This window comes from Bemisia tabaci, chromosome 7, assembly GCF_918797505.1.
Source record: "Bemisia tabaci chromosome 7, PGI_BMITA_v3".
In the NCBI taxonomy this organism is placed as follows: domain Eukaryota; kingdom Metazoa; phylum Arthropoda; class Insecta; order Hemiptera; family Aleyrodidae; genus Bemisia; species Bemisia tabaci.
In genome coordinates, this window is record NC_092799.1 from 38,516,100 (window position 1) to 38,536,205 (window position 20,106).

The window sequence follows — 20,106 nt, forward strand, 5'->3', positions numbered from 1 at the left end:
ATTACCGATTTTTCACAACCCAGTCGAACAGTGCAGACGGATTACTTACTGGGTGACTATGTCCCTCCCGCACCCTGTAACCTCGAAGGGTCAGGGTATTGGAGTGGCATAGTCATCCACAGTCACGATGACTGATATTTGAGTGTCCTCAAATATCAGTCACCTCCGGGGATTGAACCCGGGACCTCAGTGTTGGCAGCGAACTGCCTTGACCACTACACCACTGAGGCTGACAATGAGCTTGTTTAAAACAACTAAAGAAAAGAATAATAGCAATTCTAACTCTTCACCTCTGTTGGCCCTTTTTTTGGTGCTGTTAATATAAGAGAGAAAAAAAAAAAAAAAAAAAAAAAAAAAAAAAAAAAAAAAAAAAAAAAAAACCCCAGTCAGGGTTTCCTTTTTTTACATTTATACAAGAATATTTAACGAAATCTCCGCGCAAAATATCAAATACTATTCTCTCAAAAGTAAGTGAATAAGAATGGAAGTTATGAAGCTGCGATACTTATCGACTTTTGTAAGTGTCGGGTTCTACCATTGATATATTACTTCCTATACTTTGTCCATACCACCTCCATCTGAGTTTCTTACAATTCGTAACATTAATATCGGAATAATACAAAGATATATCTCTGTTTCGAATCAGGACAGTCTGGCTGATTTTAAAAGGAGGACAAGGAGCGCTTTTGTGCCGAAAGTACTCATCCCGTCCTCATGAACACGAATTTAATTGCCTGTCATTCGTCTTACAAGATCAAACACAGATTTCCAATTGAGCGCGGCCCAGCCAGAGAGCCTCCGCTATTGCTAAATCCTATCCTGTGGGCAGGCTGAATGCACGTTTGCAAATGCGCGCGAGATTTCACGCCGATACCGGTCATTATTCAGCACATCACAATGCTAAAGAAGAACGCCGTATGAACATTCGAGAGTTGCCAAATTTCATTCGATAAAATGTTTATTTTTGAGGAAATTTATGAATATTTTTCCTTGAAACTTTCAAACGTTTCAGATCAAATTACAGACAAAATTATCTGAGAAATTGGTAGACATATATTCAAAAATTTTCCTGAAAATTAGCGATTTGCCAGGGTAAATTTGGCAACGCCTCATGGCTCATACGGCGTTTTTCCTTAGCACATCACAATGATCGATCTGAGTCTGAGAGGTGACTGAGCAACCACTTGCCGCGCCGACTGGAACCGTGGGCCGCTTAATTAAAATCGATCAAAACAAACAGGCAGGCAAATGATAGGTGTTGATTTGAGGAATTATGTGCCCGATTTTATTTACGATGGTGTGGCTGTGTCCTTGACGCGTGAAGAGGATTGAACCCACGATGACCTTTGATGTATAGACTTGCCCCAAGGAATTTTGCAAAATTACTGGAGGTAGGTCTTCAGATTTGACGCAAGACAATCCGAATATGATAAATTTATGAAATAAAAAACACTAAGAAGTGGCCCAAACTGTGTGTAAAAAGGTGGAGAAATGGTGCTGGGTCCACATGATTTCGCGGGGAATTTCTATTTTATTTTATTTTTTATTTTATTTTCTATCTTATTATCGGAACTTCTTGGCTTTGATTTCCCCGCGAAATGGTGTAGACCCAGCACCATTTCTCCACCTTGTAATGATATATTTATATACATGATGGTATTTTAGCTCAGTGGGGCTGTGTCGGGAAAATCGAATTGTCAGTCTTTAGAACTATCATTAAGAAGTGTCAGTACCAAAATTTACCCTTTGAAATCTTAAAATGTAATGGAAATGTGGTTGTTCCTTATCAGAGACACCCACTGAAGGTTGGAAATTCTGCTCATGTATAACGAGGGCTAAGGAACAATCTAACTGACAATTTTGACGAAAATGAGTTAGCGACTTCGCCGCATTCTACGATGTAAAAAAACGCAAGCTGTTTTTTTTTCGAATTCTGCAGGGTGACGCTGTAAAGTACGAAAAAATTGCAAAGCCAACAAAAACATTACAAAAATGGTACTGTTCCTTAGCCATCGACACATATGTTACAGCTTCAAATATTTTTTTGGAATAGATATACCTCAATAATGAAGTTATGGGCTGGAATTTAAAATTGTCTATTACAAACCTCCAAGGGAGCGTATTGTCATTAGGGCTAAGGTGATTTAATATGAGAATTTTTCATGAAGAATGAAACTCGCAGTTTCACGTAATGACGACTTTGGTTTACTTTCTTAACCTTTCGTTTAAGTCTCCACGCCGTGAACTTTACAGTGAATGGGGGAAAATATTGCCGTGGGAACGAAGGTTAGCATTTTTCATAAAAAATATGATCTTTCAGTTTCATGAGGAATATTTTAGTGATAACAACTTTGGTTACTTTCTCATTCTCGCAATTAAGTCTTCTAGTTGTGCACAATCAATACGGTGATTTGGGAAACGTATTTTCATGGGAACCACGGTGTGCATTTTTCATAACAAATAAAATCTTGCAGTTTCTCGTAGAATATTTCGGAGGTAATGGATTTTGTTTATTCTTTTAATCTTGCGTTTGAGCCAGGCATAACCTTAGTTGATTCTGCACCTATCCATGTACATCACCCCACACACTAGGGTAGGACGTTACGCGAGCCATCTCACGTTGTCAAACTTGCTTGGATAAAATCCAAACTTTCTGAACAATTTTTGAATATAATTCTTCAATCTGTAAAGTAGACTTTATTCTCAATTTAACATACGTGGAGTACCTTAAAATATCAAGGGAAAATGTTGATAACTTCCCTGAAATAAATGTATTAGTACCGGGGGAGATTTAACAGAATACAAATTTTTATTGAGGCTGTTAATGCTGACCGCATACCATCTATCAACTATTTTCAGTGGAGTACAAAAATTTAGATGGTGTGAAACACCGATCTGGTTGGTCTGCAACATCGACTGATTTATCTAGTTCAAAATCAGTCAAACGATTAGCTTTAAAAAATCACCTTTTTTCGGATTAATGGCTAAAATTCACATCACTGCGACGGAGAAACATGGAACTGAAATCAAAGAATCCACCTCTAGGATACTCGATTGAAGAAGAGAAGGTATCAGTATCATTTTACGAATCATTTTTATTTCTCATTCTTTCTTTACTTCAACTCTTGCGTGAGGATAATCTATCTATCATCTATGTATTTGATTAAACCCAAGATTGAATGTAGAGGAGGATGGTAAGAGCTTGGGAGGTTGGGAGAGAGGACCAAGAGAACAACCATATATTTGCCAATATATACGTCAAAAGTGGTTGATTGGAATAATGGTGAAGGCTTTGAAGCAGAAATTATCTGCGGGTAACCATGAATAGGAGTAACAAAAGATATATCACTGCTATTGTCCAGTCTATCTTTTTTATAAAGTTTCATTCTTCATTTCTGAGATTAATATTGTTTTCTCGCAGGAGTCATAACGAGGGTTTGTTGGCAGCCTCTCCATTCACGCGAACGAAAATTCACCCATAGAAATTACTGAATTCGCGTTAATGAGACAAGCTATTATTTCGCACACGTGTTTCTCAAGCCATCCGTTTAGAATCCAGAGGCCCTCAGAGACATAATCAGATACTTGTTTTACTGCACTTTGCAATCCTTTCGCGATAACTTACAGCTATTTTTTTAAGAATAGATCTTTTTGCCCTTTACAATCAGAGCAGAAGATCATTTTTAGATAAAGAAAATAACAACTTAATTTGGGGAAAGGCTGCAAAATGTGAAGAAATTAAAAGAGAAACCCTAACCGTTTCGAAATAGTCACAATTTCACTTATCAACCGGAAAACAAAAATTAAATAAAAATAAGTCGTCGATTCGCTGTTATTGCGAGTTTTCCTGGTTTCTCTTTTGATTTTTTCCCTTTTGCAGCCTTTCCACAGATTAAGTTGTTATTTCATCACGTGTTTTTGGCAGATTAAGTTAGTCTTCATTTTAAGATAAAAAATCCTCCCTTCTTATACTTTTGAAAATGCAACCTAATGTATACCGTCAATTACTATGTTTTCAGAGAACGATATTCCTGTTGCATTGGGCTGATATTGACATACAATTTCTTATGACTTTACAGATCTAACGACAGAAACACGAATCTGTAACATTATGACTCATTCTCTTTAATTCATATGTTATACAGTTGTTTTATTTACTTAAAATTTCAGACTTTTTATGTTTACGTGCGAGATATTGAAGAATTTATCCTAAAATATTATACGAAGTTCATTCTAGCCTTTAATTACCCATATTTTCATGAAAAAAAAACCAATTTATTACAGACAGATGGCGATTAAGGCACTTTCATTGACAAAAAAAAACTGAAAACTGGTTTTACAGCAAGAAGGCTCACCATATGATTTTTATTTTCCTGCTACTGTGAGCTTTTACGAAACTTCGCTTAATATTGCACATTATTTATATTAGAGCAACTTTTGATATGGTCCGATGCAATGTGCGGCCGTTAATCCGAAAATGGCGTGAAAGTTGTGATCCCAACTAAATAATGCAGAGCGGTCAAGGCATCGGAATTCCATCAATCGAAAATTAGACTGCCCATTTTGGACGCACCGGACCTGTCGGTCCCTTTTTCGCGCGCGAACCAGTCCAATCAAAGACACCGTAGCGCAATCGGGAGCTTCATTGCACTTGCGCAAATTCAGTTTCGTTTAATTGACTCGCGCACGTTCGGTAACTCAGCGAAAAAATATAAAAAATCACCCGGGCCATGGTCCGATGTTGGGCGGGTTTTATGGTCTCCCGGGAGGATTTCGCTGGACAGCAATTAAAATTTACTGCACCGCGCGGCTGATTTTACGGCGCGGCGAATCGCTAAAAAGGTCGTGATACTTATGATTCGCGAGTTTTGGAGATCGCCCCGAGCCAGCCCACTCGAGACGCGTTTCAAAATATACGGTCCAGTTTCCTCTGGTTATTGCCTTTTTCACGACGTTCAAATCAAATGACCCATATTTTTGGTGATGGCCAGTGGTTGTGACAGGGCTTTGTTCAGATTGCTTTGTCCTACATAAGGAATGATCCGCAATTTTTCAGTAATTGGCTGATTTAGTGGCTGCGTCATTCGATATGTCGTCACCTTCCGGCCAAAGTATCACAAGCGCTGGAAAAAAAAGTCGCTTGGATCTAGAGTCCAGACTCTTAGTAACATTGACAAGAAAAATTACTCTTGATTCAACCCGATTTTTCCTTGACCCGAAGAGCCAAGCTTCTTAAATTAGGCGAATTTCCTTTCGATTCAAGCAAAAAGCCCGTTTGAATCAAGAGTATTTTTTCTTGTCAATGTTTTTAAGAGGCTAGACTCTAGATCCAAACGACTTTTTTTCCAGTGAGCGCCATGCAACGTTTCAAAATTTCTGCCACCATTTTTTTTAGAGAGATAGTTGGTTGAATCTGTTGGAAAATTTCACTGGATTTTATCGGCAGTACAAAGAAAATTCAGTGCAATTTTCGGAAAGTTTCGTTGAAAAATTTCTCTATGAAAAAAGAAAATGGCGGTGGAAATTTTTCACCGCCGCATGGCACCTGTGACACATTGGCTGGAAGGTGACGATATTGCGATAAAATAATCGAAATATAAGTGGCCCGTTTAAATTTCGATTAGTTTCGCGCTTCGATTCTGCTACCATTACTGTACTTTTTGTAGAAAATTTACCAACCCTTTTTCTCGGAAATTTCCATAAGTTTTCTTTCGCATTGAGAAAAATTGCTTCGGTCAGGTCCTATCATAGGATATGATAAATGTATGATAAGAAACAAAACGAAAGTTACAATTCCATGAATGAGATTAGTATTCTCAATTTCTCACCATACAGCAGTTGATTTTTTAGGTTTTCATTTCCCCAGGACTGAATAATTTGATTTTAAACCAACCGGAAACTCCTTTTCTCAGAATATTGTAACAAAAGGTCACTCTCCTGGCGTAAGGGCGTATCTCAACTTCCACGTGAGCGGTTTTACATATAAATCCATGTTCTCTGGGGTTTATGGAGACATCAAAGTATTGCGTTTATGCGAGAGGGTCGACAAAAATAGGTACGAGGTTTAGGAATGAAAACATATTTCCGGAACTTGATATGAAATCCAAAGAAATTTAAAACGAATTAATTTTGCTCGCGGAGACCAAAAACTCTAGGATCCCTCATCCTTTCGCTGCATAAAATTACCCTTATTACAGAAGCTTATTTACCACCTGTTTCGCCTCTCCTTGGCTCTCACTCCTCGCAGAGCCACATCGAAGATTCAACCTGTCAAGATGAGTCGAGGAATCCAAGAGTGGTTCGAGATGGAGTTTAAGCTGTCTCCCGCTGAGTTTCGTCAAAGGAAATCAGATTTGATCTTCGGTAGCTCAGAAATCTGATCCAGGGTTAGAGCTCTGACCCACCGCACCGCAAGCGTGACGTCAGAACTTCCGTGCGGTTAACAGTTTGGTGATTCGCACCTCTTTCAATATTGTTCTCAAGCTTGGATCTGTCATCCGGTCGGATTTAGGTAATCGATATTTTTCTGTTATGATCACCGTTAAAACGGATGTTGACCTCTTTGTATTGACAGTTTTTCGTGAGATAGAATTATCAGATGTAATATAAAAACACAAGAGTTAAGCGTAACACACAACGCCTAGGGCGCGAAGCACTTCGGAGGGATGGACCGCGGAGCGTTCAGGGGTCTTAGTACCCTACTTCACTTGGAAAATTAGTGTAAAGCAATCTAGCGACGTTGAGACGACAAAGATGGATATCTAAGATGTTTCAAGGTTTCCTCTCCTCTTTTGTTTTCGCACCAACATTGGCCACCATTTTACACGGATTTTTTGAAGCCTCGCGACTCTTTTTCTTTTCTTTTTTTGAGCTACAGATGTTTAATAAAAATTCGGTCGAACACCAATGAGAGGGAAAGTAAAGTTTTCCAGCATTACGCCATTAATACAAAATGGAAAGTCAGGGATTGGGACAGGAACCAAAAACCAGGGTAGGTTGGGAGGATCAGATGAAGTCGTTAAGAAAAGTTCAATATTAGAGCGACCCCTTCGTCTTCAAATGTTTCGGGACCCATCGCCCGAGACGTAAAGCCACGTCCCCTTTTACCAAACAATTTATCGAACTGCAACTTATACTCTAGGACACTAAAAAAGTTTTCCGCCCAAATGTCAAAATTCAATTTTTCTACCCGACTCAACGAAAATAGCTCCTCTGAATTGTTTTATTTTCTTTTCTTTTGTCAATTAAGGATCCGTTTCCCATGGATATGGCTACTCGTCGTTGGTGCTCTAAAAAAGGAATGTAATTTCATTCCAAGGTTTGAAGAATGATTGAAAAACGAAATTTTTGGGCAAGAATAAAGTTGTGCGCTATTTCTGAAAAAAACGTGTTGATTTTTGAATGAAACCAGAAGAAATCACTGAACTCTTCTGTTAGAAACGTCTAACATTCTCCTAGTAAAAATATAATTACCGAGTTCTTGGCGTCGTTTCGTGTGGGAAAATGACAATTTTTCCACATGATTGGCGATATTGAGCCTTTAGAAGGTTAAGAAGGATCGAACTTATTTTTGGCAAGAATAAGGTTGTGCGCTATTTGTTAAAAAATTTTGTTGATTTTTTAATGAAATCAGAAGAAATAACTGGACTCTTCTATCAGAAACGTCTAACATTATTCTCCTAGTAAAAATATAATTACCGAGTCCTGTTCTTTCTTGTAAAACGAAAATTTTCCTATGAAATTGGCAACATTGAGCCTTTAACGGTCATCGGGAGGCGCGTCGCCGGTTCATTGGGTCGCCGCCGCGCGGCCGGGGCAAGTTTGAAAATTAGGAAGTCGTTTCCCGGCTCCATTTCAAATTAGTGGGTCACATATTTTCGTGCGAGGGGACCCAATAAAGCAGAACTGATTAAAGGATAAAAGACGCGAGAAGCGGCGCGCACCGAGTGAGTGCGTTTTAAGTGGCCGATTCCGGTGATAAATTCGCCCGAATATAAGGCCGCAGAGGCAGAGGTGTTAGTGCTCTTGCTCTTGCGCCTTCGCTTTCGTCCATCCACGTTGCCAGATGGTCGGTGGAAAAGGAAAAAATTCCCTGGGAAACAAGGGACTTGGCGGTACGTTGGGATGCAACTATTCGTGTTTACAAGATGGCCAAATTGCATATTCTCAAAAATGAAGGCGGACAAACTTCTCTCGTCCCACCGCGTAACACACTGTGCTGACAACATACGTTGGGATGCAACTATTCGTGTTCGCAGGATGTCCAAGTTGCATACTCATAAAAATGAAGGCGGACCAACTTCTCTCGTCCCACCGCGTAACACACTCTGCTGACAACATACGTCGGGATACAACTATTCGTGTTCTCAGGATGTCCAAGTTGCATACTCATAAAAATGAAGGCGGTCCAACTTCTCTCGTCCTGACACACGGTGCTAAATTACGCGGCAAGGAATGGATGAGCAAAGTCGGCGCTGAAGACGGTCAGCCCATTGGATGGTCGGTTTCAGTTGTTTTTAAAAGGGAACAAGTGCATTTTTGCGCAAGCCTTGACTTGCATAAAAAGACATGCTCACTGAAACCCGTCGAAAACAACTGATTTAATTGAAATCAAACTTTTCAAAATTCACTTCTCAATGCAAAATTTGCAAAATTGGGATGTAGCGTATTTCGAAATACCGCGTCTGTGGATGCTCTTTTCTTGGTTTCGGGTGAAAACGATTCTTTGCAGGGATTCCGCTCTGTTTTTCCCCTGTGAATTCCTTTATGAAATCCTTTAAAAATATTGAAATCATTCGTCATACAACTTAATGAAACAAAACATTGATAAAACAAAATGAAACATTGAAACATTTCAAATACAACTACATTTCATATAAAAAAACTCCGGAATTGCAGTTAGCGATCTTTTTTAAACGATTTCAAGACGAAAAACTCGGCGTTTTCGGTCAAATTTGGCAACCACGATGCGTATCTCAGTCACAATTAAAGCTCGAGTTCTACTGCTTCAGCTTGATCTTCACCATTAAGCTCCCTGATCATTACCCACGTCCTTTGTTGCCGATTTCATCCAAAATTATCGAATTTTGTGTTATGCTTCAGCTGCTTACATGCATAATTTGGCAAAATTTCGGTAATCAATGTTGCCATGTTTTATAATAATTCTGAATTATTGGGGACGGGCATCGATACAAAAAGCTAGTCCACCAATGCATTCGGCGGTGCTGCTTTTGACACAGTTTTCGAATCAGTTGTTTAAAACACCGTTGAAATTTACGACTTTGAAAGTTGCAGTACTTGTTAATGGCAAATTCAGCGAGAGCGTGGGTGAAGCTAGATCAGAAGATGAAAGTAATTGATTGTAGGCATTCTTTTCAAATTTCTTTTCTCTTCAAGTATTAGGCAAAAGTCAGGGCAATACAATAAAATTTCCAGAAATACAAGAATCATTGTAAAAGACGGTCCTCTTTTGTCGAAAATAATATATACGATGGGTCAGTTACGCTGGTCACAGCGTCGTGTTCTGATGCTTGATTGTTGTGGATTAGCTAAAAATAATCAGATCCATCCAAACAGCAACTTTCTAAGTTCAATATGAACCCAGTTATTGCGCATTGAAAAGTCGGGTTTTTGACGTCATCCGCCGCTCTAGGGACACACTTGGTTTCTTCCACCTTGCTTTAATGCAATGTTCACGTTGAATAACCGGTGCAGATGTGTGTCACGCCGACTGATGAAGAAAGCAACGTGAAAGAAACCAAGGGTGTCACTACCGAGGTGGATGACGTCAAAACCCCGACTTTTCCAAGGGCGATATCTCGTCTAATATTGAACGGAGAAAGTTGCTATTTGGACAGATCTTGTGATTTTCAGCTAATTTACACGTATCAATCATCAAAACACGATTCTGTGACCAATGTAACCGACCCCTTCAGACCTATTACTTTTTTAAATTGATGTGTATTTTTTCATAATTTGCAAAAAAATATATATATTGCTGTACGTTATTTTTACCCCTGGATTGAGATAAGGTTAATACGATTTCCCCGCGGTATGTTGACTCTGTTAATTACTCTTGCTAATTTACACGAATTAATAATCAAAACACGATTCTCTGATCAATGCAACTGACCCATTCAGACCTTTTACTTTTTTAATGGGTGTGTATTTTTTTTTCCTTTATAATTTGCAAAAAAAATATACTTGCTGTACGTTGTTTTTACCCCCTGGATTGAAATAATTGTAATATGATTTCCCCGCAGTATGTTGTGTTTGTTAATATTGGCAGCGCCGACTATGGCTCAAATATACTAGCCGACCGCTAGCTCCTGCTACTGGTCACGAAATTGCCATCTCCCGTTTCTCTCTTTGCTCATCTCCCGTACTTTTTCTTCCATTTTTTATCGCTATGAGTTTTATTACAAGCATGGTTGGAAAGCCCTCCGAGAGCTCTTGTTCAAGATCTGCGTTTTATGAGCACGTTAGATATGCACGTTTCGGACGCGCGCACCTTGGAATTAAGATATTTTTTCTTTTTATTCGGACCGACTTGCTGTATTTTAAATGGGATAGGCGGAATCAAATTGATTTGCTTTAGGCCGGCGAGGCGTTAAGTTAATGTGCGAAGAAGCATAACTCTAAAATTTATGGCTCCGAGCCGCAAGAGTCAATGGATATTTTATGTACGGAGATAAAAACGACGAGTCAAGATCAGGAACTGACGGGAGGCTGAAGTCTAGGGAAGAACGCCGTATGAGCCTTCAGACGTTGCCAAATTTTCTTTGACAAATCATGAATATCCGGGAAAATTTGTGAATATTTTTCTTCCAATTTTTCAGAGAATTTTTTTTCGAAATTTGATCAGAAGTTTCCGAGAATTTCGTCGAAAAATATTCATAACATTTCTCAAAAATGAACATTTTATCGGAGGACATTTGGCAACTCACGATTATTCATGCGGCGTTCTTCCTTAGCAAGGCTGAGGTGGAATCATGCTAACCGTTGCGTGGCTCTTACATAGATCAACTTAATGAAATACTTTCGAATGGAAAATAGGTGGGTCCGAAACAAAATGTCGATATGAAAATTGGACCATATAAATGAGGCTTTATGATGCTTGCTCCTTTGGTTTTATTTTTATTAGTTCATTTTTTTCTAAACGGAATGTTAGAGAGCCCTCGTTAGACGATCAAAATACGAAAAATTCCCATAAAAATTGAACCCATTGATAATCGGACGTGTTAATGCTAAAAGGAGGTATGTGAAAATGAATTAAATCAAAAGGGATTACGTAAATAGGATTTTTGTGTTTCATAGTTTGATTTGATTTAATGCATATGCATTATGGTAGATCCTTCCTTTTTACATAAAACGTCCAGTTGATGCTCATCGATGAGAATACTGGTGTCCTTTGATGAGCGTATTGATCAGCTTTGTTTTTATGGGGCGTCTTAGTTACGCGTGTCACAAGATCGTTTTTTGATGGTAAATCTTACTTGAAAGTCAAAATCCTGCGCAGAGTTTAACGAAAATATTGTCAGTAGAAGGACAAGCGACGCCGCAGTAATAAAATCATCACCATCGCCTCCATCAATCGGGGATGAGTACAGCATTGCTACAAAGAAGAAAAGGAAACGTGCTCGCTGGTTTTGAATAGAAGGTCTTCCACATGTTTGTATAAATGTAATCCTCCTATCATTTCTTACAACTTTAAATGTTGACCATCACAACCAGATTCAGTATAATACGGGTTACATTTTTCAATAAGAAACCATTATTTCTGGCCCATTTTAGAAACAACATACATGCTATTGGTTTCCCTATGCAGATACGTGCTTTTATGGAAGAGTCAGACACAGTGGTTCCTTATTGCAAACTGTAATCCATCTGAGCTGCGATCCACCGACTCTTATATTTTATGATGACAGTGAAAGAGAACATTTTTGGTTGCATTCTAATATTTCTACAAACAAAAACTAAAATGCAAATTACCTGGGCCCTTTGTTGAATAACCTTCCTGAACTTTGACTTCCATGGCTGGCCGATCCCATTCTAAACCATCCCTGCAAAATAAAATAGAAAAATTGTAAATACTGTAAGAACTTTACTTGATAGATACTTCAAAGAAAAAAGAACCTGGAAAAGAGGAAAGAACGCATTACCATCAGATATTGTGAGGATGGTAATCACTTGCAAACAGAGTTAACTAGAGACGTTATTCGTATTATTGCCATTTCACAAATCTTAATTGAAAACCTTTTTTTTTGCTCATAGTTTTCCTCGTGAAATTTTGAAGAGCTTTCAAAAACATGCTGCATATTGCTTTAAGTATTTATATCTATTCCAGAAGACCATTTACCATCAATATCTTGCTCTAACAACCATTAAATTTTAAAAAAGAGAAAAAAACTAAGTACGTCGGAAAAAATGTATCAATTATATGGATTGCATTTTGCAAAAAGGAACAAGAAGCATTCCAAGGTCGCTAAGATTGTGCAACTTTTTTTTTATTTTGCAAATATAAACTGATCATGCGAACAAGTTATCTATATACGCCCTGTAAATTATAAATTCAAGACAACAATTACCTTTGTAAATCTAATTCTTTACATGATTTCGGTAATTTTATTGCGCAGAATGTAAGTTGCACAATTCTAGCAACACTGAAATACTCTTGGTTCCTTTTTGAAAAATGCAATCCATATATGAGGCCTTATATGTAACAATGGCGGATGTAAAAAATTACCTTTTCGAAACATGCTTAAAAAATTGTTTTGGTCACACAAAACTTTAATATGTTTGCCTCTGGCATACTGTACGGATCTCGAAGATCACATCTCAAGTATTTTCTCAAAATTTTCTCGAAGCCAAAACAGTTTTTTTAATGTGTTTCGAAAAGGTAATTTTTCACATCCGCCATTGTTACATATAAGTCCTCATTTGCCACGTCTTTGCGAAGTTAAAAGGAGACATGTGAATGCAGGCTTTTTGCAGGCCAAACTGCTCCATAATTGCCTGTGCAGGGGCTTCATTGAGGTCTCCCTGAATGAGGCTTGAGGTCAAATGTCGTGCCGGAATAGGGAGTTGGGCTTCTTGGTCGGAAGCCAAGGAGCGGCTGGTGCCCGGACGGTCAGAGTCAGAGTCAGAGCACTTTCCAGGACGGATCGCACGGGCGGACGAGAAGTGCGTGCGAACGGCGAACGCCCCACACGCCAGACATGAAGAGGAGCGCCTGTTGCCGATTCTGCTAAAGCGCCCGGCACTCCCCAACTGGTAATGGACCAATGATGAGGTAGGTATTAAAGCAGCACAGTGTATTTACTTATTACGGATTCGTTGAAAAATACGTACACATCAATACCTCAAGTTTTTTTTTTAAAAAATGAGTCAGTTGCGCTGGTCACAGAATGGAGATGTTGCATGTGTGAGGAATTTGCGATTTGACTGTTGATTCTTATGCAAAAGTTCGCGAGAAACACGATGGTCCCACTAGTTTTCTCTGAAATCAACTCTCCAGCTCAAAAAAAGCTCTCAAGTTGAGGCCAAAATGGAGGGGATATCCCACGCTATCCTGAGAGTCCACTTCAACATCAAAACAAACTCTCCATGCAAAGATAGGGAGCAAGTAGGTACATTTGCAGTGATGCCGTGTTCTAAGTTTTAAAGCTCCCAAATAAAATGGCAGCCCTGTCAATGTATTTGCTCCCTATCTCTGCATGGAGAGTTTGTCTTGATGTAGAAGTGGACTCTCAGGATAGCGTGGGATATCCCCTCCATTTTGGCCTCAACTCGAGAGCTTTTTTTGAGCTTGGGAGTTAATTTCAGAGAAAACCAGTGGCACCATCGTGTTTCTCGCGAACTTTTACATAAGGATCAACGATCAAATCGCAAATTCCTCACACATGCAACATCTCCATTGCAATTTGACGAAATAGTACATAAAATAAAGCCGCTTCTACAACGCACTCTGGCGTTCTGCGACACCCAAACGCCACATTATGCCTATTCTCCTAGAGGTTATCGGGCAACTGACACCGCAACATCTTCTTGTCAAGTTGACATGGTATGGCGTTGACAACGTCAACGCCATGCCGCCATCTTTTCACAGGACGTCCCCTTCACCTCCTCCAGCCCCGCTTACCATAAACTTTAATCTCTAACCACATTTACCTTTTAACTCTCGAAATTTCGACGAGGAAATATTATGGTGGACCTCATCTCCTCGTGAGATACATTTTCCAATAGAAGACGCCGCTGGCATCGGCGCGCTGCGTGGAATCCGCGCGCCTGCATCGAATTTGCATAGCCGCGGCCGTGGGGAGCTGGCGACGGAGCGACGGCTATAATTGCGCGTAATTGCCCCGCGACATGCGTGGCGCGCGCCGTAACGCAACGCAACGCAAGGCGGTGCGGTGCATCGCGGGCGAAGATGCACGGGCGTTGCGTGGCACCGGCCGCGGCGACGCGCGTCCGTGCGAAAATGTGGGAACAAGTGAACAACCGAGTCGGGCAACAAGTAGGCTGTAAAGCAAACCCAGCCTCGCTGCTTTCCAAAGCTTCGTCGCGTGACCTTCCCGCGGCTGTGGACACACGGGATTCTTGCGTTTAGCCGAGCACTTTTATGGAGAAAATTTACGACGCCCCGGCAGACATCGGCTGGCGAAATTTCGCCGTAATAGGCGGTTTGAGGACCTCAAATGAGACGCAGAATTGAATCGTTTCGCGTGGTGTTGATAGTCTTATTTTGATCCGGTTACGCCGGACGCAACGAACCCACGCTCGATGCTGATTATTGAAACGGTGTTATTGTCGATGTGACACGAGATAATAAGACTCGGCTGTTTTGAGAAAACTTGTTTAGTGAAGAGGATTCGATCGTAGAAATGTGCCTCGAAGAATTCCACGTTTACTATCATTAATTGGACGTATTTCTGTTAAATGGAATAATAGCACCAAATAGAGTTCCTTTTGATGCTTTTAGAATCCCGGATAGCGCGTTCTATCAAACGGAACTAAGCGCCATGGGAAAGTATTGCGAGTAGTTCTATCAAACGGAACTAGGCGCCATGAAAAAGCATTGCGAGTATAGGACGGAACGAGCATCGCGTTCCGCAACACCCGCCAATCCAAGCCCCCCTTTCCTTTCCTCCCCCGATGACGCTTAGTTCCGTTTGATAGAAATACGTCTAATTAGACTATCAATTTCAGATTTTTCAGCTTGTCTGGTATGGTCATATTATAACAGAACGACGGAAGAAAGTCTGCCTTAAATTTGTAACGATCACTAGAGAAGGGGCCTTATAGTCTATGGAGGCATGCTTTTCAGGAGAGCGATTGTTGACAAGTCGGGTCGAAGAGTCGAATTTGAGATTTAAATGGAAAACTTTGCGTTCGAAGGGTAAGGTTTTCAACGGTTGTCTTGTTGAAGGCCACAATTAGTCTTTCATCGACACAAGTCAAGGTATATTAGAATGGTGTTTATTATGAAACTTGCGCTTCCTACTCAACTTCAATGGGTTGAATTTTGAGTTTTTTCTCATTTTTATAAAAAATACGAAAAGACTTTGATGCAGCTTTTCTTGAATACCGTTCCAAACAAAAAGTCACAACCACACACGCAGAGGCCATTTCCCAAAATACATCACGATTGAAGCCTATAAAAAGTGAAGCTGCGGGGAGAGATGCTGTTAATGAATGTTAATGTGCTCATGAGCTACCACAATAAACCTACTCCTACCTACCGGAAGTCAGAGTTGTGAGACTGCTTCTTCCTACACAATAATCCGTTGGGCTAGTTTCCTACGCTCCTTGACCAAGTGCTCCAGGCCATGAAGTATTATAAGCCTCGGAACATTCGAATACACCAAGGGAAACGTAAAATTAAATATTTTAAGGAATGCCTTGAGCAGAATGAACATCCATCTTCCTTTTCTCATCTTAGTGATTGGAGCTTTCTCTAGAAACGTTATAAGTGATTTAGTTAGTAAATTCCTTTTTACACTTGGTTCTTTAAATGCCATGCAATCTTCGCTCCATATAGGTAATGGGCTCTGTCCGTCTATCGCTCTGAGGAGGAATACCATTTGACCATTTGCGGGGTGCCAAATTTATACAAGTGCCATATGTAAAGTACAAATTCATTAGATTTGTGAACCTTTTTCTCTGAATTATCTGAATATAAAACTATTCAAAGTTTTGGTGACACTCAAATAATTACGTAGAAATGCTAGAAAATTCCAGTTTCAAAAACACCGTTCTTGAATTGCACGACGAAATTCAGCAATATTTCCCCCGGAATTTTTCTTTCAGATATCTCATGGATTTCCATGCATGAGTTGTCCACCAAAAACTTTTCGGTCATTTAATCTCTAAACTCTGACTTTTGAGAAAATCCGCGATTCTTCGTAAAATTTCATAAAATAAATGGACAAAGATTACATTTTTGGCACAGAAAGTTCCCAGAACACAATTAATGGCTGACATTTAAGAAATGTCCCAGAGATTATTGCCATTGTAACACTTTGCTAATTGAAAATGTATAATTTTTCATTTTAAAAATGTTAAAACTTCATATTCTATTCAAAATGATTTGATCTGTTTTGAAGAGCTGCTAGCTGCATTGATACATTTTCAAAATCCATCGTAAGATTTGTGAGTTTATGTTAAATGACGTTCAACTGTCCGTTTCACGTCACTCACGAGTTACGTAAAGCACTGAATGGAGCGAAGCCCCAGCGTGTCTGTACTTTTTATTGTTTACTTTCCAGTGATAAAATAGGTCACAGAGTGGTTTTACTGGTACAAAATCGATTTTTTCTACCTCACGTTGAAAATGGATCGGGGTCCGGGGATAAGTACACAAACAGCGATAAGGAAGATGTGATTCACGTTTGCGGAGGAATATTCCCTGTTGCGTTGCTTCATCGGTAGGAATGCCGGAACACTCCTTCCGGCGTTCTTTCCGGCCAAGGGATCTCAAGATCTCAATCCAGCATTTTATCGAAGCAAAGACTCAAGACCACAATGGGGTTTAAGTGTGAGCGTGCCTCCTGTTCAGGAACAAAAAGAGACCCTCAGATGATGTCCTCACGAATGGTGGGAATTTATTTTCAGTGGATTCATCTTACCTCCTATGTGCGCTACGTATCAGGATTAAAACATACTTTCGTTTAAAGGACTCTACACCGAAACCAAGGAATTTATATTGATTCCGGCACAGAATTTCATTGACCCAAAATTTTCAACAGTGCATATGTTACGGAAAAAAGCCGAGAGCTGTGCACGTGGCGATCTGCCTGGAAAAATCGCGTCAAGCCCGGGCAGATTGCGATGTGCCCTCGGGATTTTTGGATCCATCCCGAAATGAACTTAGAATCCGGGATGTGCCCGGGCAGATCGCGATGTGACCGAATGATGTGGGCAAACTTTGAAACAACGACAATTTTTCCGATCTGCTTGGGCACATCGCGATTCGAACAGATTTTTTCGGGCAAATCTTATTAAACAGAGTTCTTATTATACAGAGAGATCGTATTATACAAGTTATTGCTATTATGCGCACCAATTCATTTCGGTGACGGCCCAAAATCTCGTGGACACATGCGAAACCTCATCGGCAGCATAGAACGGAGCATTGCGAGTGCAAGCCTGGCGCCATCGCGCCTTCAATTTTGGAGATGCAACACGGACATCCATCAAGTACGAATAGTTGTATCTCTGCGCCGTCGTTAGAGTGTGTCCTTTCCCATGCACTATACCATAAGATGGTGGTTCCGTTTGTCTTCTTTGTATTGGTGCTCTAAGAGCTGACCGAGCTAAACGTGATTTGCCCGGGCGGATCGCGATCGCGATGTACTCAGCTTTCGGCTTCTGCCCGTAACAATTGCACAATGGACCACTAGACAAGGTACGAATTTACGCATTCTGATACATGTTTCCCAGTCAAAATTTCACGTAGAGCACGATTCGCACAACGAAAATTACTTAAACCAACTCCTAACAAAGATATTCACGTTTTTATTTCACATTGGTTACGAGGAATTTGAACTACCCGCTCACAAGAAACTCAAAGCTCTACGTGAGTCAAATCGCGCACTACAACGGTTTCAGCAAGCTTCTCAATCGAGCAATGTACATTTTCCACCATGTGTTGTTCAAACTGTAAGCAATTTGCTATAGCTGAGCCTAAGCGTCATGATTGAGGTTGCCAGATTTGTATATCGTAGAGGCTGTCATGATAACGTTTAGCGTGTGAATCACGTAGATCATTGAGTTTTTTATGAGCGGGTGATTTGAATTCACGCATCAAGAATTATTTAATATCTTAGTAAGGAGAACAAAGCACAAAAACATAGCCCGAATATACGAATAAAGAGGAGATTTAATTAAAATATGGGTAAATAAGGCTAAAATATTATTAAAACACTAAAACACAGGACGTTTCGAGCTGTTACCAGCTCATTTTCAGCTGCGAAAAACCTAAAAACAAGTAAAATATTGAGTGGCGACCTGACCCCAGCCGTTATCACGTAACCACTGGAATTCAGTACCGAACATAGTAAGGAGTAAGGAGTTAGTAAGGAGTTAATTTCAATAGTTTTCGTTATGTGCATCGTGTTCTACGTGAAATTTTGGTTAAGAAGCATGTATCAGAATGCTGAAATTCGTACCTTATCTAGTGGTCCATTGTGCGTTTAATTATTTCTACGGATAAAGTATTGAAAAGGATGTAAAAAAATCGAAAAAATTCGCGAAACTTATTTTTATTTTAATTGGCAGTTACTGTTTTAGTCGATCCAGGGTTAAAGATGAATTCCCCAAAAGTGCGTCTGAAATTGTTTATTCTCGCTGCTGAACCGACTGAAAACCTACAGATTCCTCGGGGCGCGAATAGAAATAGCCTAGGCCACAGGGCACAGGGCAGTGCTTCAGCAGACCGTGAAGGGAAACCGAGTTTTAATGAATGTGACTTCCGGTTAAGCCGGCCGCACCGCACCGCGGCCAAGACCGTCTTTCTGGACCCCGCACTGTCCGGAGTCCACCTCCACAGGGCACCGGCTTCGTTCCGTCCGTTACAAGTGTTCAGAGTCAACCTGCACTCTCCTGTACTTGTAAAACAACGCGTATGAATTCTCAGATGTTGCCAAATTAATTTCGATAAAGTACGAGTTTTCCTAAAAACTTCCGAATTTTTCTCTCCGACATTTTTTGAGAGTGTTGGGCGCAATTTTAGGAAGGACATCCGAGAAAATCAACAGGAAATATGTATAGCTTTTCTTGAAAATAAACTAAATTTTGGAGGAAGTTCGGCAACTTCCGAGTGTTGATACGTCGTTTTTTCTTGGTACGACTGCGCTGCGCCCTGCCTCTCGCGTGCAGCCATTTTTCATCGCTCGTTTTTCCGCAATCTGTCATGCGACCGAGGTTGATGAGTTTCTCACCCGAAGACAAATTATCCGGGGGCTCTGAGCTTGTCGCCATAGATTAAGAATTTCCGAGTTCACCTTCTACTAATGCATCTAATCATTACGTGAGCGAAGAGAAATCGAAGGAGTTCCGAAAAGTCACTGATTCATGGAAGGTGAGCTTTTTTTTAATAAACACAAAATGTTAATTGTATGAAATATAATCACCGCAACGCCAGTTTTTTATTTTCTTCAAATAATGCAGAAAAAGTATGTGATTGGAAACGGCACAAAAAAAATTTCGGATCTTGCAGCTTTATGGATGTGGCGTTTTTCTACCTTCATATACATATAAGATGTTGTAGAATCTGAAGTACATCTGATCATCTTCCAAATCTTTACATCTGAAAATGAAGATTTTTGGATCACGTCAAAAGGAATCAGACCTCGTAACTCCATTTGCCATGTTACAATTACCTTTCATATTTTACTTTTCTAGAGGACGCCTGACCATCGTTTTCGCACAATCTTTCTTTTCAGTTCTTTCAATCTTCTTCAATTCAGCAAACGGAACTATGTGCAGTGTATGAGCCGTGGGCATGTGACAAGAGCCTTGTGGACAGGGCTCATGAGTTAAATACCACCCCGATCGTCGTTTCTCTCGTCGTTGCCGCTGACGTCACTGGCGCTTTACATTTCTCAT

General features: G+C 40.1%; 1 protein-coding gene across 1 annotated transcript in view; it reads right to left on the reverse strand.

Moving 5' to 3' along the window:
* sprt (PDZ domain-containing protein sprite) overlaps positions 1 to 20,106 on the reverse strand; it is a 126,426-nt gene that overhangs the window by 68,511 nt on the left and 37,809 nt on the right. Inside the window, exon 2 of the mRNA XM_072302814.1 lies at positions 11,992 to 12,062. Within this exon, the coding sequence (XP_072158915.1) occupies positions 11,992 to 12,050 (59 nt within the window). The 5' untranslated portion in view covers positions 12,051 to 12,062. The remainder of the gene's footprint in view (positions 1 to 11,991; positions 12,063 to 20,106) is intronic.